At 37.9% G+C, this 21,796-nt stretch overlaps 4 protein-coding genes across 9 annotated transcripts in view; 3 read left to right on the top strand and 1 right to left on the bottom strand.

Annotated features, from left to right (window-relative positions):
- Positions 1-124: 124 nt before the first annotated feature.
- si:ch211-229n2.7 (uncharacterized protein LOC100002243 homolog) lies at positions 125-4,690 on the top strand. Its single transcript, XM_056259652.1, has 4 exons — positions 125-220; positions 873-993; positions 3,928-4,226; positions 4,349-4,690. The coding sequence occupies exons 1-4, from the start codon at positions 203-205 to the stop codon at positions 4,496-4,498; spliced, it is 588 nt and encodes a 195-aa protein (XP_056115627.1). The 5' UTR covers positions 125-202; the 3' UTR covers positions 4,499-4,690.
- A 1,899-nt stretch (positions 4,691-6,589) lies between these two features.
- On the top strand, positions 6,590-12,005 carry dedd (death effector domain containing). The gene is made up of 5 exons (XM_056259653.1): positions 6,590-6,784; positions 7,880-8,558; positions 8,674-8,778; positions 10,698-10,835; positions 11,307-12,005. The coding sequence occupies exons 2-5, from the start codon at positions 7,997-7,999 to the stop codon at positions 11,714-11,716; spliced, it is 1,215 nt and encodes a 404-aa protein (XP_056115628.1). The 5' UTR covers positions 6,590-6,784; positions 7,880-7,996; the 3' UTR covers positions 11,717-12,005.
- Positions 12,006-14,223: 2,218 nt separating this feature from the next.
- ugt5e1 (UDP glucuronosyltransferase 5 family, polypeptide E1) lies at positions 14,224-17,373 on the bottom strand. Its single transcript, XM_056259660.1, has 2 exons — positions 17,284-17,373; positions 14,224-16,363 (listed from the first exon to the last, which is right to left on the bottom strand). The coding sequence occupies exons 1-2, from the start codon at positions 17,287-17,289 to the stop codon at positions 14,765-14,767; spliced, it is 1,605 nt and encodes a 534-aa protein (XP_056115635.1). The 5' UTR covers positions 17,290-17,373; the 3' UTR covers positions 14,224-14,764.
- Positions 17,374-20,595: 3,222 nt separating this feature from the next.
- atp2b3a (ATPase plasma membrane Ca2+ transporting 3a) overlaps positions 20,596-21,796 on the top strand; it is a 29,634-nt gene continuing 28,433 nt past the window's right edge. For all 6 annotated transcript variants that reach the window (XM_056259654.1, XM_056259656.1, XM_056259655.1 and 3 more), the window contains exon 1: positions 20,596-21,079. The gene's annotated coding sequence lies outside the window, so the exon portion shown is untranslated. The remainder of the gene's footprint in view (positions 21,080-21,796) is intronic.

A 21,796-nucleotide genomic window follows, 5' to 3' on the forward strand; every position in this document is an offset into this window, starting at 1 on the left:
TAAGCGGATTCAGTTGAATAATAACCCTGCAGATGTGGCAGAAGATTTGAAGGTGGAGTAGCTAAATTACACTGCAAGGAGAAAGTCTTCACAAACAAGTCCTGCTTCTAGTTGTCGTGTGGCCACGCCCACAAGGCTTGGCAGAAGAATTTCAACCCTTTTGCTTATAGTTTCTGCTCTTAACGACTAAACAACACGAGAGATGGACTACAAAGAACAGGTACGTTTACAAATATTTACTGAATTAACTCAATACGTGGATGATAATAATTCATATTTCAAAATAAGCCTAGAAACTAATAAAATATGTATTATTTTATGTCACGTGGACTAAGTGAATTAGGCTACATGTTAAGAATGCTAATTCTAACTATTCTAACCAGAATTGTTTAAAGTATTTTAATATTTATTATTAGAATATGTATAATTATTTGGAATCAGCTGAGGATCATTAGGTTACTTTTTTCTCATATGTAACTACCGCTAGAATGTGATGTAGCTTTAAGACCAATTATGGGGCTTTCGCACCAGGTAGTAAGTTAACAGTTATAGGAACTAGCCATTAGTTCCCCCAAAAGGCGTTCCTAACTTAATACGTTCCCAGTTCCTGCGGTGCAAACACGCCAAAAAGTGGAAACTATTAATTTTAGGAACTATAAAAAGGTTCCTCCGGTGCGAAAGCAAAGCACCTTTGCGTATAGGGTCTTTTGAAGAATTAGAAATGATTTTACTTTAATCTTATGACACTATTACGATGGTTATCATTTACGTCCTCAAAAGAATGCAGACGTCATATGTTGTCAAACTTGTTCTAAAACCTGTAACAGCTATAAGCGGGAGGAATCTTGATAGATTGAAACTGTCATGCACAGGTTGAGCAAGTTGTATCCAGCGCGCAATTCGGAGATTTGATCGAGTTCTCGTACCCCATTGGCTACTCACACTGGGGCGTTTATGACGGAGATGGATACGTCATTCACTTTGCGGTTGCAGGTAAGCACGATAACGTTTACTTTAATACTAATACTAATTCTATAAAAATAACGATACAGTCATACTATACTATACTACTATACTAGGCCTAGCCATACATTTTAGGTATGTGTCTGAAATTGAGGAGACTAAAGAAAATGTAAGAATATTAAAGGTATATAGCCTAGGCTATATAACTCCTACACTGCTGTAGCCTGTATATATAAACTACACAGGTTCAAATGTCACCTGATATCCTCCTGGCTGGCTGGGACCCAGGAATAGACTTTTGTCCACTGTGGACATTATATTTGAGTGAATTTCTGACACCATACATGTACAGTTTTAAAGGGATAGTTCACCCAAAAATTAAAAATGTTTCATTACTTACTCACCCTCAAGTTGTTCCAAACCTGTATGAGTTTCTTTCTTCTGTTAAACACAAAAGAAGATCTTTTAAAGAATGTTGTTAATTAGACAGCTGACGGCACCCATTGACATCCATAGTAATATGGAAGTCAATGGGTACCGCCAATGTTTGATTACAAACATTCTTTATTAAAAGATCTTCTTTTGTGTTCAACAAGAAGAAAGAAACTCATACAGGTTTGGAACAACATGAAGGTGAGTAAATGATGATTTTCATTTTTGGGTGAGCACATTCAGGGCTTTTCAGAGATACCAAATGTTTGGGGGTTTTACCATGACAACAACTTCTCCTTGGTCTTTTAAAATGACTGACAATAATTTAGTGATCAAATAAGCACTCTTATGGAAATATGATAATGTTTTGTAATTATCATTTAAATCTGACTCATTTTAAAATTGTTTGTCATAAATCAACATCTCAGGAAAATGGTATGGGGTTTCTAATCAAAATATGACTTTCTGTTAAAAAATAGGGCATTGATTAACGTGTAAACCAGGGGTCACCAACACGGTGCCCGCGGGCACCAGGTCGCCCCCAGGGACCACATGAGTCGCCCGCAGGCCTGGTCTAAAAATAGCACAACTCAGTAGTGAGCTGCGTCTGAAATGTAATTGTATTCTGTTGATATTCTTTTTCAATCACACCTGTTGCATTTATATAGCATATATTTATATATTTATATTTAAAAATGACAATATCTTCTGTTCATTATACATGAGTTTAGATAAGTTTAGGTGAACTCTGACTTACTCTAGTTCAGGGGTCCAAACGTCGCTCGCGAGCTACCAGTAACGTTAGCTCGTGGCCTGATTGGAGGTTGCTCGTCATGGAGCCGTTCACATATCGAGTCTTTTGCGTCCTCAAGTTCGTTATTTCAAATGTAGGTGCGAGGCAAGCGCGCTCATAATTAAAGCGACGCGCTATTTTTTTCCAGGTGCAGCGAGATGAAAAAAATGCAACTATTCAGTATGCCGCAAACGTACCGCAGGTCAACCAATCAGCTTCACCCTTTCCATAACAACATTGAAAGCTCAGTCAACATGAAGGATGGGGGTGCACCCAAACACTACGGGTGTTTTTCTCTTCTCCGTAAATAAATCTTGTAGCAGAGCTACAGCAAGTGTTTTTCGGTGGTGGAAATCTATTAGCTACTAAAACTTCTTTGTCATTGTGGAGAGCACAGTGCATGGTTGCATAGCAACGACAGACGCCACGGGAAAATCAGATCGAATTTTACTCTTAATAATAAAAGATAAGCTAATGTGCATTGTAAAAGTCAGTAATTTATCTTTTTTGGCTCATTCTTTTTATAAAAATGATTTAAAGGCTGAAATATGTGAGGTTTATATTTTTATAAAACATTTTTTGTCAACTTTATTTGAACTTGTACATACTTGTACAGTAGGCTAGATAACATGTTGCAAGACACTCCTTTAAAATCTAGCCATAATTTTTAATGTTATTATTTTAATGTTTATGTAAACAAAAAGTGCATATTGATGCGGATTTATTTGTTATTTGCTGGTTTTCGACATACAACTTAGTGAATTGATTTCATTGTGTAGTATTAGTACTTTTTGAACAGGATTCTGTGATTACCGTGATCATTTTGGTCACTAATGAAATTAAATTATCATGCCATTTCATATCTAGTCATGATGAACTATAAAATCAACTATAATTATGTGTTTTTACAATATAATATGCAAAGTACAATTTTCTATAAAAAAAATAATCTCTGATTCTGTTCTTTTCTCTGACATTTAAGGGTGACATAGGCATACAAAAACCCTTTTAGGTATAAAACAGTTTAGATAGTTGTTAATATGCGAGTTATGAGACATTATTTCAGAGATTTAAGTATTGTATTACATGAGTAGCTCTCGGCCACTTTCATTTTTAAAAAGTAGCTCTCAAATGAAAAAAGGTTGGAGACCCCTGGTGTAAACAATGCCATGTTTATCAGGCATTTTGGGAGACACAACAAGTGAATGAGTGAAATTATATATCAATATTCCTATGAAATGTTAGATATTATTATGAAAATGTTGCCAATTATTACTCCCATTATTACACTTCTTTTTCATTACATGTTGCCCCGAAAACACATTTATATGCAAATTAGATACAGTGTGCATTGCATTGAATGGAACTGTATGGCCATTTTAACCACATATTGCCTAAAGTTAAATGCTATATAATTTCATTCCATTATATCTTTCAAAACATAGTTGAGAATCATCTTTATAGAAAGTTGGGTTAAAAAAAATCCTGAAATCTAAAAATTGATTGCTGAATGAAAAAAAAAAATCCCATGGTTTTTGCACCAAAAAATGACCTACTGTGATGCATAAAGCCTAATTCAGGCAATGAATTGAAACATAATTTTATATAGTATATTTAGTAGCCTATAACTGTTTCACTTGAATCTTAGGCTATTCTTGATTTCTTATTTCTTCTATTCTTGATCACCGTCCGTTATGGCCACAATTTGTCTCATACAGAACTTGCTTTTTCCATACCAGATGAAACTCAGGTGATGAGTTCGTTTCGGGGGTTTCTGCAGACTGTCTTCCCTGTTTGTGGTGATCTTTTGCTTGGAGAAACTAAGATACGGCGTCAGCTCCTGTCTGAAGTCAACGTACCTAAAGGCGCTCGTGTTTTAGTGAGCAATAACCGACACGCTCTCGAGCCTTCACCTGAGGATGAAATTAGACGACGACGAGATGCTTTACTTGACACGGAGTTTACTTACAAAGTCCTCACATTTAATTGTGAGCACTTTGCCACATTTGTCCGCTCTGGAAAAGCTATGTGCAATCAGGTGAGTTGATGAATCAGGTAGTATATCAAGTATATTTATATCAAGTTTAACAGTATATCATAAAGATCATCATCATTATGTTATTCTGACATACGTTTATATTGGTTCCTTTGTTTTAACAGATCCCAGGGAAGTCCAAAAACAAGGAATGTGAGGAGGCTACTGAACAATTTAGCAGCCATGTGCCATCGAATACTGAATTATCAATGCCAATCTTCACATTACCGGGCTCCAGACTAACTTTTTCTACTAGCGCTGTAGCCCCTGACTGAACATTTTAGGAGCGGAAGCAGAAAATTTAGGGGCACACCTTAAATCAGCTTGCAATGCAATTATTCAAATTTCCCCCCAAATAACTGTAATACTGACAAATTATTTAATAATAAATAGACTTAATGTACAGATATTACAATATGCAGTTTTATTTTAAGTTCACATGGCTGCAGACTAAATTTTGAGGGCAGCATGACGAGACACTTCCGAGAGTTCTACAAAAACAGATCTGGTAGCACTGGGGCATAAAGCACTAAGCTTAATTTAGGGTGTAGATGAAATTAACTTCTTAATCCTACTGTTTACAATGGTAAAACAAAATTTTAAATAAGTGTTTAAATAAGAGTTTTCCTACATCTTAACATTTTTCGTTTAAGGACAATCTTTGAAGGATGAACAAAAAATGTGTTGGTCATCACATTAAAAATAACATTTATATATGATATTATAGTTTTGAAGTGCTGGAAAAAAATGTAGGCATAGTACTTACCTAGACCTAGTAAGCATTTGACTATTTTTGTCCCAATACCATATTTATGGTTAGAGTTACTACATCAGCCTAAATCCATGGTGAATGTTGCTGATTTGTGGACTATACGCCTTCTGTAAGTGCTTCTCCTGGTTTCCACTTCAGCGCTGTTTGATCTGATATAACAGAACTCTGCGCCACATTTATGTGCATTAGCCACTTACAGTGGCCATTTCCTATTCTCGTCACGGCCTGCCACTCATTCCGGATTCATTGACGCGCCCCTTCCACGTTTAACGTGTAAAAAAATTTTTACTGGTCGCACATGTGCGACTGGAAGTAAAATTCAGTCACACACGCTCAAATTTTGGTCGCAAAATGTCTGGAGCCCTGCATTATCCCAAGAATATTGTGTTGAGTTTCACTAAGGATATTTTCCCCTCACTCTTGCATTAAACCAGTTTTAAAAGATTCCTATTTAATGTCAATGGAAAGGGTTCTTCACTCTTCAATGTACTTATTTGGTCTCCTAGCCTGGTCAGACTGGTTTGTTGGCTGGTTTTAAAACGGTTTTGGGCACTTTTTAGGTGGTCAGGCCGGGAGACCGACTTATCTGTTAAGCCAGTTAAGCCAGGTGATCATTTTAGCTAAGAAGTGGGTAAAAAAAAAAAAAAAAAAAGGTTTTCACATGATTTTGACTATCTTCTTCACATTTCTAACTAATGGCATAAAAAAAAATCTAACTAATGGCACATACCATTACTAATATTTACCATATAACACCACAGTTATAAAAACAATTTTTTAAATCCCATGGAATTGCTTAACAAGTGCAGATTTATTTATTTTGCTGCTGACACATTGCCAGTTACAACAGAAAGTCTGGGAAATATCTAATGGCTCGTCCCTTTTAATGCCCAGCATACACAGAACATTCCCCTAATGTTAGCATATATGGTTACCGTTTGTTTTTGTTTTTTGGGGGGTTTTTTTGGGAACCAATTAATAAAAACGAACCTTTCCAGAGCATTGCAGGGAGGTCTTTTCCTCGAGAACCTATATAATCATAACCATAAACTAACCTTTCCAGAAGATTCTAGGAAGCAAAAATCGTTAGCTGCATCCATGTACATTGATTTGCTACTTAGTCAGCTGCCGTTCCTATTTTACTAGAATAGACTATTTGTTAAAAGATAATTTTCTATTGGAAACAAATCTATTTTTAATTCATTGACTTCATATCAGCCAGAATTGATAATAAAAAAAAAAGATTTAAACAAAAATGCCAAGATTACAACAGGTTGTTGGGTTTGTAGATACACTTATTTTTATTTATTAAGATTTTACAGTAGTAACAATAACTAGTGAGCTAATTGTATTTTGGATGAAAATGTGGTTACCATGGTGATCTTTCATAATGTAAAGGGGCTATGCAGTGCTGTTTCTCGTGATTAAAAAAATAAATATTTATATTCCATACAAAGACCTGTTCTGATTAACGTTTTTTTCTTGTAGATTTATTCGTAACAGCAATGTAAAAAAAGAAAAATTGCACATCACGAGAGTTTATTGTCTGTTTGATAAAGACGAAGCGTTTCCTACATTCCCCGGATGTTGCCCCACGCTTGCTCATGTCCCGGATGTACCTACATTTTAGTAGAGGAACAAAAAATGGGCTCATTACCAAGCTTCACCAAACCGTTTAAATTATCCCCACACACGATTATTGTATATGTATGAGGACCAGACCGCACTTTTGAGCAGAGTCCGCGTCCGTAGTCACCGTGTCTGTAAAGTGATTCATGAAATTAAACAGGTAAGACAGTTGTATACATTCAGTGTTGCTACACGCTGTTGACGTTAGCAAGCCAGCAGTCAGTTGCTAAGCGAAGTTTATATCAATAGCAGATAACGTTTAAGTATCTTTAGGAATATAGAAGGGATCGCAATGAAATATTAACATAGAAAATGTATATAATCTTAACATATAATTGTGTTCTACAGCCCCTCCTTGTGTATGCTAAGCAGGCTAACACAGCTGTCCAGAGACATTTCAGGAGATTGTTGATGTCTAACTGCTTATTCATAAATCTTTTTTGCTAGAGTTTCTTGTCTTGAAAAGAGTATTATGTTAATGTTTTTAAAGCCATGATATGGAAGTGAGATGCATCCTGCTATCTTTATATTCATCCTTTTTAACCTGTTAGACGTTCATTTATAAGCTAACCAGGTCAGTGACTTAACTGTCCCTCTACCTACATTATACATAACGTTAGTAGATCAAAACTGAACAAACAGGCTTAAAATACAAGTTTGCTACAGAAGTTATAGTCATATAGGTTCTTAAATTGAAGCACTACATGTATATGTCATATCAAAGTATATATTATGTATGATTTTAAATGCAGATGTGATATCAGAATATATACCAGTAATCTGTGTGTTTTTATATGTGGATGTGATATGAGAATATGTAATCCTTATGTTTTTGTTTGTAGATGTGATATCAGAATATATCATTTTTAACTGTTTGATTTTATATGTAGTAGTGATATATAAGTATGAGTATAAAATCAGTATTTACCTTTTATGTAGATGTGATCAGAGTATATTATCTGGATGTTTTAATTCAGATTTGATCAGAATATATAATTTGTATGCTTTTTTTATGTAGATGTGATGTGCAAACATATGATCTGTATGATTTTTATGTGTTGCATGATTGAGCAATGGCAGTCTAGATTCACAGTTGAGCAATAGATCTGTTTACATATGTGTAAAATTCACCCAGGTCATGTGATACTGTGTCCATCATCTTTATTAATGTATTATTTATTATAATATGTCATAAGTCTCTATGATGCTGTAGTGGAGTGAGTGACTTAATGCTATGAATTCTGTTCTCTTCTAGAGTGAAGTTGGAGGTGAGAGTCGCGGGCCGAGCGTGTTGACAGAGTTCGAGCTGCTTCACACTGCTGACAGGGCCTTCCGCCATCCCCCTCACCCGTCATCTGCCTAGCGAAGAGTGATGACCTCACAGCAGCATGGGAATGCCAACCCTGCCCTCCTTTTGCCACAGAACTCTTCATCTAGTCAGGGCAGGCAACACATTTCTCGTTCTCCGATAGACTCGTATTCCCGCTCCGGGCTCTCCTCTCCTCGGAGAGGCTGGGTTGCGGCATCCTCATCCGCAACAACTCACGGTAACTCCCTTGCGCTCTCTCTAAGCCGACTGGCTCCGGCGTCCTGCAGTAATTCCTCCTCGTCTCGGAGACCTGCGTCTGGCCGGGTGGAGCCGTGGCCAGAGGAGGCTGTGGACGATGCATATGGGCTTTACTCCCTTCACCGCATGTTTGATATTGTGGGCGCTCAGCTGACGCACCGTGATGTGCGGGTGCTGTCCTTCCTTTTTGTGGACGTTATTGACGAGTACGAGAGAGGAGGGATACGAAGCGGCCGGGATTTCCTGCTCGCATTGGAGCGTCAGGGGCGATGTGATGAGACAAACTTCAGGCATGTTCTTCAGCTGCTCCGCATCATCACTCGCCATGACCTGCTGCCATACGTCACGTTGCGCAAGAGACAGACAGGTTTGAGATCTTGTCACTTTCACCCTCATTTTGGTCACTAGTTCATCCACCGCTTATGACAGCAGATTATTGTCTTTTTTTGGCATGGTGTAATATGTTGCTTATTATTTTCCAGTGTGCCCAGATCCAGTGGATAAATATCTGGAGGAGACGTCAGTCCGTTATGTTTCTCCCAGAGGAGCAGGAGAGGCCCAGCAGGGAACTCCTCACAGAAGAACAGGTGTGTCCTCCTTTGGTTGTGCTTTAGACTTTTTGCTAGTGCTGTAACATTTTTGGTAGTGATGGATTTTTTTTTTTTTTTCGATACACAGAAAAAATGAATTCAAGTATTATTTAGCTGAAAACTAATAATACATTTTATGTAATAATCAGTTAGTTCATTAATTACATTTAATTTAATAATAACACTCAAATAACATATTTAACTTATGGAACATATTTTTTTCCATAGTTGAAACTAGTCAACTGGTTGAGTGATGATATGATATATTTCAGTAAGTTATACTGTTTCTTTCAACATACCTTTTGATGTCAATTCATCTTTATTTCATCTGTATTGTAAGCCTGTTTGATCAGCATCTTTATGCTGTAACTAGTAGTAAAGAGGAAGAGATTAAAGGGTGTCAAAGAGTGCCAAAATCACATTTTTTGTTTGAAATTCGTTATAAAATTTACAAAATTTGAAAGCTCAGACTGTTTCCATATCATACTAAAAGTAACTAAACCAAGCTTATTGCAATTATTAGATGCTAGGCACGCTATAAATAATGTTTAGTGCAGTTTTGTTCAATCACCAACTTAAAACAGCATAGATTAAAAAAATCTTGGTTAATCAAACTCAAGATTGATTAAAAAAGAGAAATTGATATTGTCAACTCAGCCCTAGCATCCACACAGCTGACATGTTTATCTGTTGGAGCTTATCCACGTTGTGTGTATGAAATACACTCTCAGACTTATGCCGGGTTCAGACTATACTTGAAATCAGCCTGATTTTGGAAAAGTCCGTTTGACGAGGGGTGTTGTGGTGATTCGTAAATGCCAATGCGCGTTGGGACCCAAGAATCAATAATTTTATCTCGTATAGTGCGTCGTAAACAACCGATGCTGCGTCTGCGACGCTTCACATTGTCCCGTCAGAAAGACTAGCATGTTTAATTTTTTTTGGTCCTTCATGACTTTGGTGCTGCTAGGTGGAAAAAATAGTTTTGGTTACAAAAATTTCTGTGCATCACTTGTTTTTGATCACACCTGAAGTATCACACACCTGTCACTCTGTAAACTGCAAAAACTGGGCTGTGGACTATGGTCTAATTATTTTATTAGCCAATCAGAACTTTTGAGGTGCTTTTTGCCTGCCAATCATTTTGTGCAGTGGGTCCCCAGGAGCGGGGTTAAAGACATCTGATATTGTGCATTTGTACAGTACAGCACATATATGGCCAAACTAGCTAGCCTGGGAAAACCCAGACAACTTCCGGCAAATTTAGATTTGCTCTGAAAGTTAGTCTGGCAAAGAGCTCATTCAAGCCCATTTCCAATCCGTCGAAATCGAGGCACCAATCAGAAACGTTGGGGCGGGCTTTACACGATGACGACAGCGCTGGGATTTTTAAGCAGATTTTGTAGCCTACATTACAAAGATGGATGCCGCCGGCGAACATCACTTGGTCAAATCAGCTATCGCGTCTGTTTTAAGCGATTTGAACGTTTCCTTTTTGTTAAAAACCGAGCAAAGAACAACACTCTGAGATGTTTCTCCGCCGCTCTGCATACGTCATCTCCTTCATCGCTCTGATTGGTTTTAGGTCTATCCGCGACGTCCGTTGGTGACGCCCCTCTGGAAATGATTTGTCTGACGCTTTGCCAGACCATAACTCAGTTACAACTGAGAATGGTCTGGTTTTAACCAGGCTACAAACTAGCACCAACTTGTCCGGACTGCAAATTGGGGCAAAAGCTGTGTTGTGTATTCCAGCCTTAACTGCTTACAGCATTTTTAACACAAATTTTTTTCTGATTCTGAACTGGAAATCATCCAAATCTTCACCTTATTTATTTCTCCTGAACCTTATCGTGATCAGTGTAAATGCAAGACAGGCATTGTGGTATTGATTTTGATCATGTTCTGATCCTCAGGACCCCAGCCGTTGATCTGCTGTCCTCCATCAGGACCCCAGGTATGCCCACCACGTGCTAAACCCACCCCACCTCCACTGACCAGGAAAAGGAAAAGATCTCACACAACAGCTGACTGCAGAGAAAAACAGACCTGTGGTAAGAAAACAAATCTGCTCTAGTACAAAAAAAAGTTGCATGCTGGTTGACATGACAGTGGCAATGTTTTTTAAGCAGAACAAGAAAATTTGACTCTGTCGAATAAGATATTTGTACAATCATAACTACACCATTTTACCCATAACAAAAGAATTTGTAACATATCTACATGCTTAAGCAATAAGACATGTTCGGATCTGGCCACTTGGCGACACCCCCCCCCCAAACTCGACTTTTTAATATGTATATTAAATCTCATGCAAAATCTCACCTCTTGGCAACCTTTTGAAAGTTGCTTTGAAGCCAGACAATCAGATTGAAACTGACCATTTCAGCCAGGCCTTGGCATTTTTGGGTAGGTATGATATTCCTTTGAGCGTTTGAGCACAGATTTCAGGAATGTTCTTCTTTTTTTTTTAGATGGATATACAGTAAAAGCCACCTTTTTAACTAATCATCCTTCTCTTGCAGACATAAGACTGAGGGTGCGTGCGGAGTACTGTCAGCACGAGTCAGCTCTACAAGGCAATGTCTTCTCCAACAAGCAAGAAGCGCTGGAGAGGCAGTTTGAGCGTTTTAACCAGGCCAACACCATCCTCAAATCCCGTGACCTGGGTTCCATCATATGTGACATCAAGTTCTCAGAGCTGACCTACCTGGACGCCTTTTGGCGGGACTACATCAACGGTTCACTATTGGAAGCCCTGAAGGGCGTTTTCATCACGGACTCTCTGAAGCAGGCAGTGGGTCACGAGGCCATTAAGCTCCTGGTGAACGTAGATGAGGAAGACTACCAGGCTGGCAGGAGGAAGTTGCTGAGGAACCTGGTGGCAGGGGGTGCCGGTGCGGGCACGGGAAGCAGGGAGGGTCCGTTGTCCTAGTTGTGGGAGTGACTCGGTAAGTGGAGGAAATTCAGAGAGACCCAGATGAGCAGAGATTGGACACTAATGAGAAGGTATACATGGGGAAGGAAGAGTGAGGAATGTAAACAGAGAGGAAGTGACTCTTAAAAGAAAGATACCCTACGAGAGGCCGGGATTTGCATCTTTAGCCAATATGGATGAAAAGAGGTGTTAAAAGTGTTCTGGAAAGTTGCGTTATTTCTATTTTATTTTGAGTATCTCAAGTTGTGGAAATAAAAGATGACGGGGAAAAGTTTTGGACAAAGAAGGCATTTAGTTTCTTTTGTCTTTATTCCTGTGTATTTGACACTAATGCTTTTGTTTTTAGGCTTTTGTGAATTAGGTTATTTTTGCTATATTTCCATCAAGTTTTGTTGCACAACCATTTGCTCTTAGTGAAATTCTCCTGATTAAATGGAATATGTTCGCCTCAAAGTTTAACAAAAAGGACAGGTCGCATAAGGTTTGATTGACTGATTTGCCTTTAAAACATCACATTGCTTCAACTCATTATGAAATAATTCCACTGTCAATGTTGTCTAACCATCCATGTTCAAGTTTGTCTGGATGTGAACTTGCTTTTTTAGTCTTTTCATTACAAAATCACAAAGCGGAATCTACAGAGTTTAAATCACCCAAAATCTTCATGGCACACTCCAACATTGCACTTCACTTTGGAACTATGACTACTTTAAAAAGAAAACATTCTCTGTTTCTGTTTTATCATTGACGTTATTGCACAATTGGGTTAGTTTTAGAAAATTCTCAAGGGGGCGTAGTCCAACATCTGAACATTCTGGAGCATGGAGAATTGGTTTTCAGAATGGTTTATGATATGCTTTGTTGCAGCTTGTGTTTTGATGCATGTCCCTGTAATTTTCTTTTGTTTATGGAAAAAACCCAGTAACGTTGGCAAATGTTTGCTCTTGTTTGAATTCACAACTTAATAGATGTTCTTTGCCCAGAATTTTCCAAAACGATTTAGACATTTGGAATCTCTAGGGCTATTAGGCTAATATCCATGTTTAGACCAAAACGTAGCATTCAAATTAATCTTCATTGTTTGTTTTTGTTTGAATTTCTGGGCAGAGAGTTTTTTATGCATCAGTATAATACAGAGATATGCCTTTGTAAAGTTGGAATGCATTCGACAGCAGTGTTTGATTAAGGCTGTACCTTTTGTTTTCACAAAGGAAAAAATTGGCTGCTTTTATTCAATCAAAAAAATAAAAATAAAAAATTGGTAGTTCTGAGAGTTCTAGTGAAAAACGAACAGTGGACTGTTATCGCTAGTTTAAAATGTGACCTCACATGAATCTCACTAGCCTATATAGTTTTTTAACATGCTATATTTATAATTTCCAATTCCACCATTTGAATTCAAGCAACTGTGCCAGGGTTTCTGTGTCTTGAAACAACAAGTCTTGAAAGATAACACAAAATGTGCCACCCTGAAGCACAACCTGTGTTTTTACATGACTGAAGTGAAACAAAAATGCCTGAGCAACATGCAATCGCAGAAAGATGTGTAATTTGACTGACTTGAGATGTTTTTGCTATACTTTTAAAATACCAAAGCTATTCCCAGACATTCATTCTCTTTAAACTCTCTCTTTTTCATTCTCTCCTCCTCAATCTGTTAAGATATAATGAAACTGTTGAAATATTGAAAGGAAAATTGGTGACGTGGGGTGAGTGGAACAGATGTTTAGAAAAGTTAGCTGTGGATCAATTATTGCTATTATTATTATTACAGAAGGAAGAAAAGCATTTTGTAATGTTTTCCTAATGGAACTAAACAAAGTTACAGACTGGTATCTATTATATAGGTTACATGTTCTATTGATTGTGTTCAAGTGTTTGTCTTTATATCTTGCATGTATATGACATTGATCCCCTTAAATATCACACAGTGACAATTGAGCTGTGGTCTGTAGATTTGAAATATCTAGACATTTCTAACCTTTTTTACACTTTGTTTTTCATAGAGAAAGAAATGGGATTGCTACTTTTTGGAGAGGTGAGATGAGAGTATTCTCAAAGTGACACAGTAGAACAGATGAAGACGGAGCACTTTATTTTTTACTCTAAAGTATTTCACCTATTGTAACCATATATAGTAATACACCATTCCAAAATGTAGGAGCATCGGCATCATCGGCCATCTGTCACATTATGACTCTGATTTTTGAATAATTTTATTTTTTTGTTGACCATGCCGGTGGTTGTGTTAAGTGAAATATTTACGTGCAAAATAGACAGCTGGTTCATTCAATGTCTGTACAAATCAATAAAACAACTTGGAAAAACACAATCTGTTGCAGTTCCTTTTTTAAAACATTAAATATACTGTTAGTAACACATTAATTGATGTTGCAATTTCAATTTAGCCATTCAAAATTAAATTTCCCGAAAAGAATTGCTCTGTTTGAACTGCCTGACCAAGCAACATTGTCTCATACAAAAATTTAGGGCAGTAGTACTACCTTCTACTTTTTTTTCCATTGCTGATGAAGGGTGGGTTTGGAAAAGCCATTTAGAAACTGAAATTCTGTAGGAACACAAATACCTGGAAAAAGTTAACATTCATATTCATCTCCATTGCTTATGCTTAGTTCTGCTGCCATTTTTTGAGCCAATCATCTGAATCTAAATGCGTGATTGATCAATGCTGATTGGCTGATGGCAACATAAAAGTGCTCACAGTCTTCTCTAGTGACTAAACTTTGCTGTGAAAGGCAGAAGAAATGGGAAAATGTCCATTTCACAATTTTAAAAGCCTTTCCACAAGTGGCCATTGGTAAAACATCATCTTTCATATATCAATATTTTTGTGATTTAAATGTTGCTGGCAAAATTATGAATGGAGAAAGAATTTTGTTTCTCAGACAGATGGTTTAGTCACAGCATCTACAGCTAACAAGCCCATGCAAACGAACCAAACCTTGAACCATTGGAAGTAGTGCAGAAATTACATAGAGCAACATTAATGATATCAGCCTAAAAAAATTTTTGCCAAAGAGATCTTCACTCTTTTTTGGCTTTCCTTTTCCTGACAAAAACTTTCAGCAAAGCCCTGCTCATTAAGACCAAGAGCAGACAGACTGCCGTAAATAAACTCGCGATCAGCATGATCACATCCGCGCAGTGGTAGGAATACCAAGGAAGCTTGTAGGACTCTGTGCGTAAATGCGCCGCACCCTTATGCCTCATGACAAACTCCAGCCAAAAGATGGCGCTGTCCATTGGCTTGAGCGGTGTGTCATGATGTAGACTTGACATTCTGCGCATGTTCTTCTGGTATGGTTGATTTTCATCCAGGATATCCATCAGGGCTTGCGTTAGGGTATCTACATCCAGGACTGCGACGTCAAGCACTTGAGCCACCCCTCTGGCGTCCAGGCGAATCATGTTGTCGAATTGGTCGAAGATGAGCGGGAGTCCAAGCATCGGCACGCTGTGGTAAATAGCCTCATAGATTCCATTCGTTCCTCCATGGGTAACGAAAGCTTTCGTTTTAGGATGCCCTAGGAGGTCGTTCTGAGGCAACCATTCCACTATGAGTGTGTTTTTCCCCAACGTAGACGGCTTTTCCCCTACATGCCTCCAAATCACCTTTTGCGGCAAGCGAGCGAAGGCAGAGGCGATAACCTCAGATATGTCAGGAACCAGACTTCCAAGCAGAGTACCCAAAGACATGATCACCACCCCATGCTCTCCAGAACTCTCGACAAACTTCTCCAATTCATCTGGTAGAGGTTTGGATGGTTTGCACTGGAAGCCTCCAATGTAGACCACGTTGGGCATAGTAGGACGAGGGAACTCGAAAACAAAATCGACTCGCATGAGCCACAAATCTGCTCCTTGGATCAGAGTGTAGACATTGGAATTCGGGTCTATGTATTCGCTGACAACTCCTTGATAGAGGGGCCTTGTGAGCATGTGGTCTATATATTGGCCGATTCCAAAATGCAAGAGATTTTTCATTTTATTTGCAAAGCTCATTTTGTCCGTCACCCTGGATCCGATAGTTGGGATGTAAGAAAGCGGTGAGGGTGCAATTGCAAAGTGCCCTTCTCCGTTTGTTATCCATCGTACGTTGAACACCATTGGTAGACCCAAGTGCACGCCCAATATGACCCCTCCTGCAAAACCAGGATCAGTTAGCATCAGATCATACTTGGACTCTTTGAGTGTTTTTATAAGCTTTTTATCTTCTAGGATGGTCCTCACCATCTCAGCAGAAGACCTGTGAGACTCTTCTAAAAGAGTAATGATTTCTTTCTGCAGGGCAATGAATGACCAAACTGATCCCTTCCCTCTTTGAATGTCAATGTTTCTCTTAAGAAAGGACGCCATGTACTCCGGGTCCTCCAGGCTGCTGAGGTGCTCAACCTGGACTGTGATGGGCGTATAGTGTGTGGTGTTCTCTGGGATGTACCAACTGTTGGCAGAACGGACCACTGTCAGTTTGTGACCTCGCTGATGAAGCTCTCGTAGCAGAATGTCCATGTTAAGCCAGTGGCTTCCATCCACAGGGTACACTAGGATCTTCCCAGCCAGGGAAAGTGGTGGGGGACTCCAAAGAAAGACAAGGACAAAGATCGAGGGATGCAGCAGCATTGTCTGAAAATGTGTTTGATTAGTCAATTTTTGATTGGGAAACGCATTGCTACTTGACTTTTTGCAATTGTAGATCAAAACATATGTGCTTATGCTTGTAAATGAGAAAATAATAGCAAGTTAACTGACTTATTATATTTGTGTTTTAAAGGGATAATTCGCCTTTGGCTAAGCCCCGCCCCCCTTAGTTACTGTTGCTACGTCCGACAAACAAACTTCATATGGGCTCTGGTATCAACATGGCTTATGCTGTGACGGCTCTTCCTGCTGAAAATGTATCAAACTTTTATAAAGCAGCAAATAAAGTGTCCAATAGAAGTAGGCAAAAGGGGCTGCAATATACGTTGGAAGGCTATATTAACGACAAACAGGTGAAACGCAAGGAACAACAAGGCATCCAAATAGAGGCAAAAGCATACCGGTCACAGTCAAAAAATGAACCACCGCATATCCTATTAATCGAGACGGAGGCTGGGACTAACAATATCAAGGAGCAACACTGTTCATGCAAAGCTGGGTAGGTCTCTATTCATTTCTATAATCGTTATTACAAAACAACGGACTACGCGAGTATAACGTTGTATTTATTAGCACCGTGTGCTAGCTAGACGACACTTGTCAGGATTTGACTTCCTGAAAAAATGGACACCCCCCTCCAACCTCTCTGGGAAACGCGTATCTGTGTTACAAATGCCCCAGGCACAACGTTTAACCATATTTTTGATAAAACTACGACGGCAATAGCCTGCCGAGACCAAAAATATGAGACGCCTGTGTTAAAGTCAATGGAGCGCTGTGAAAAAGTGTCGGACCACTGTGGGAGCTCGTTCTTGGCTGCGTTGTGATTGGTCAATCTACATTCTAGGGTGTGGCTTAGCCAAAGGCGAATTCACCCAAAATTTGAAATTCTGTCATCTACTCACCTTCATGTTGTTTTTGGTCCATTAAATGAACCTCAAAGCGGTAGAATGTTGTTTGGACCACTTGGTCTTTCAAAATGCATATACTTTTTGTCTTCTGCAGAAGAAAGTCATACAGGTTCAGGTTAACATTAATGATGAGAGAGTTTTCTTTTTTTACGGTGAACTTCCCCTTTAATTATTAGCGTTGCTCAAATTCAGAAACTGATTATTACAACTCAAGTACAAACATCTTAATGATTCTTAATTTGCCGTTTTGTAAACCCAAATTAATGGACGGATACATGCTGATTCTTTCTGATAATATTGCATTGTATAATATAATAATGCAAATACAAAAAAAAAACTTATTATTAACGTTTTTATACCTCATGATTACAAATGAATATCAATGCTTATTTTAAGTCTTTGGTAATGATCTCATGTCTTTTGTCTCTCCATTATTTATTTATTCATTTATTTATTGTGTTTTGTCTCTATTCCTCATTTGCCAGTGGGTTGCCCTTTCACTTAAGTTCACAGTTATCTGAGAGAAGCATTGCACACTGACCTGACCCTGCTTCAATATATAATGTACAGTTTTAAGAGTTAACTGATTGCATGTGAGTAAAGGTCTCGAACTAAGCACAGATACATTTCCCTCACATGTATGCTAGTTATGTAAAGGCTATTTATCCAAGATTAAACTTAGGCATACAAAAGACTTGAGTATCTAAACCTGTGTATTGTTAAATAGTGGAAGCAATTTAGTGATTTGCACAAATATGTAAATGTACAACTGTGTAGCTTATTGTATAAAAAATACTGTGTACATTGTTCTTAATGACATTGTGCAATATAGTCTCCATTTACTATTTATAATGATATTTACATTGATTGAACTGCTACTGCAAAAAGAAACATTTTAAACCACACAGACAAGTAGAATGTACCTGGTCTTTGGCGATGTCCTGAAGATGCGTGATGCCCCAACTGTGCAGTTTTTATTCCTGAACTGTCAGACAGCGTGTGAAAGTGTATTGCCGAGAGTGAGCAAGGCCCTTGTTTTAAAAGTGGTGACTAACATACAAATCGGACCGGGAACTGAGGTTGAACTTTGGTCCAGATTTGCACTTTCTCTGTTCGTTTATTTAGCCTAGCCTCAAAAGTGGGCTTGATCTGAATCATGTGTTTGGTGGAAGAAAGAAAGAGAGAAGGGCAGACCAGACCCACAAACAGATTGTGTTAGAGGATTACACACAGCACATTCCACTCTTGTTAAAACCTATATTTTAATCTAACCCATTAAAACAGCCCTTCGAGAACGAATGGAACCAAAACACAAGTGTTGGCAAAATTGTTCCACTTCTGACTTGTAACATAATCCAAAAGGAGTGCAATCATGAAAATATATCATAATGTGGAGCCAGCTAAACAAGCTTTCTTAAAAAATAAATAAATAAAAAAATCCCACTGGATAAAATAAAATTCCAATTTTCGTTTCGTTTTTGTTTTTCAGAATTTCAGTTCAATAAGCTATCTTATTCGGTATGGGTATACTTTTGTTTTCACCTCAGTAGAGTGAGAAGGCACTAATTAAATATGCAGTCCTTTTGTTAGATAACAGCTCAGTGCATTGTAAAAGACATCGTTTCATCAAGCTTGGCTTCAGAATAGATATATTGCGCTGCTGGATACAATGCCATTCTTTTCCACTAGAGGGATTGACGCGTCACTATTTTCACTTCGGATGCATGGAGGAGAACATTACAGAAGAAGAAAAAAAAGGAGAACATTACAGATTATAGAACATGAACAAACAGGTCATTCTTATTTGCTTACGATTTGAAGTAGCAAATGTAAAGACACAGAGGGCATATGTTCAGTGTTTTTACCCCTCTTCTGTTTTCACACTTTCTAAATTCAGTTTAGTGCTTTATTCATGAATGTGTATGAAATTCATGTATGAAAATAACAGTACAGAATGAATTGTAAAAAGTTATGAAAATATAGCAATTCAGTTTGAACAAAAATTAACTATTTGAATTGTGAACTATTGAACTATATGTGTGTGTCATCAACATAACATAAGTGTTTTTTGAAAATGTAGAAATTGCAGAGAGTTTTCTGTGATGGGTGTTTAGGGGTAGGGGTAGTGTAAGGGAATATGTTTGTACAGTATACAATTTAATTTTGTACACGGAAAGTGCATGCCCATAAATCCCAACTTTTTTTTTTTCATCTGTTGCTGACAAAATATGTTTACGTATTGAAATAAGTGGGGAAATATGTGTTGTCAAAACACATAAGGATCATGTGACTTTACATGCATGTTCATGACCCAAATGTGAAAAGTCACAAAATGTAAAAAAAACAAAAAAAAAACATAGGTTAACCAAATCAAAATGGGTCAAATTGAACCGCTAACACAAGTTGGTATTTCATGGCCAAAATGATCATTTAAAATCAGTCAAGAGCTAGAAATGTATCTTCATATTTACTGGTAAAGCTTTATATTATGGGTATACTGCTTTCTTTGACCCCCCTAAACCCCACCCAAAAAAAACACCCAAATGTCTTGTTTAGCCTATAGGCTATACTTTGAAACTGAAATTAATATTAATTAAACCAAGGCTCTCTCTTTTTAAATCCTTTGTCTGGATGTTTTATTAATGGAGCAGGCAGCAGACTGCATGAGCACTTGCTTAATAATTAATGCTCAGATTCCCAGCCTAGAGAGAGAGAGAGAGAGGGGAACGAATTAAAGAGTAAATTCATCAAGCAATATCGAATATTTTATTTTTGTTTGTTTTATTGTTATTATATTAGTTAATTAATTATGGTTGTCTTAACTATAACAATTTTTGTCTCAATCTAGAGTTTATTATTTTTTTAACAAAATATTTTTAAATTATTTTAATAATTTATCTTTTTTGTCGAGTATAGTGATTATTCTGTGCTAACATGCAAAATTAGCACATGGATATTAATAAGATGCTGACGTTGTGTGGTAAAATCGGATGCCTACCGTATCGTGAAAACCACCCAATGGCGAATGTTCTACTTATGAATATGAAGTAGGCTACATCATGCTAACGTATCGTGACAACCACCCAATGGCGAATGTTCTGCTTATGAATATTGATTACTCGTGCTGACGTTTCGTTGCTACCTTGCTTGGTTACCTTCCTAAGGCAAAAGCCTGGGTTATGAATATTTAAAATATAAATATAATAAAACTAAGCCTTCGCCATAGTAGAATTCGTCTTTACCGGGAAAAGGAGTGAGAGAGGGAGGGAAGCGAGGTTATTCGCCCACCCCTCCCCCACCCCCCGTCCTCCGGCGCTCGGATGCTGCGACCGCTGCCATCATCACCGCGAGATGCGCGTCAAACTGGCATCATCAGCATGTAGACCCACATCTCTCCTTCACCCATCACTCTATCAATCAGCGCCAAAAAAAACAGCAACGATGTGACCAAAGCGACCCTCCTTTACGTTCCCGACAGCACAAAACGCCGTTTTTAACAGATTAATTAATGCGGACATGGTACAATCTCATCTGCATCATTCAGGTTTTCTTCCGCATAAGATGAAGTGGTCACCACCGTCTGTTGCCTCCTGCTCCCTTCATTTGATTTCTATTCTGCACCGTTGCGCATCATCTGCATTTGGAATAGCGTAAAGGTCAAATGATGTGACTTTCATTTTTGTGTTCTCCGTGATGGGCATGATTTGAGGATAAATCACTGGATATCATTCCGTTTTTCCTGCCTTTTTCCCGGCTCAACGTGAAATGTCCTTGGAGCATGGCCTGCGCGGTGAGTGAATATATTTGTTCATGGATACATGTTCACAAGTGCCTTGAGGTGTCAGCGGGGTATGTTTTATGTGTTTGTCTATTTGTTGCAGTCGAGTGCCTGCTAATGTATAATTAAAGTGCTTTATTATTATAATATCAGTAGGGATGCATTACATGGAAATTATCATCATCAATTACTGTACGCCTAGCAAATTTATGCTGATATTATTCACCAATATGACATTTTTTTTGCCATGAGTGTAGGTATTCCTGATTGTTTAACAATCGTTTTTAATGTCATTAAAATAAAATGGTAATAATCAATATAGCCTAAATAAAAAAAAATATATAGACTAATAATAATAATAATAATAATAATCACACATAATAATGCAGTTTTATAATCAGAAATTTGACAGGACTTGCATTCTCAACACAAGCATGTATTTAAAAAAATATTAATCTTCGTCATTGTGCCATAAACTTAATTAAGAGCTGTTAATTTTTATATACCTGTCCTGTATAGGTAAAAAAATAAAATTAAAAAAGTAGTTTTGGGTAGACTGTAAAGCAGGTGGTGGACGGATGTAACCTTGCTGTCTGGTCAGTTTGTGCAGCATCATTTTAATCCCCTCTAAATGGTTTTAATATACATTTGATTTACCTTCCTCCTGCCGTGATTAAACCGAAATAAATCATAACACAAATGCTACAGGCTCTGTCATAAGCTCTGAGC

This window comes from Rhinichthys klamathensis, unplaced genomic scaffold (genome assembly GCF_029890125.1).
Source record: "Rhinichthys klamathensis goyatoka isolate OS25496 unplaced genomic scaffold, OSU_Roscu_1.1 h1tg000169l_1, whole genome shotgun sequence".
NCBI lineage: Eukaryota > Metazoa > Chordata > Actinopteri > Cypriniformes > Leuciscidae > Rhinichthys > Rhinichthys klamathensis.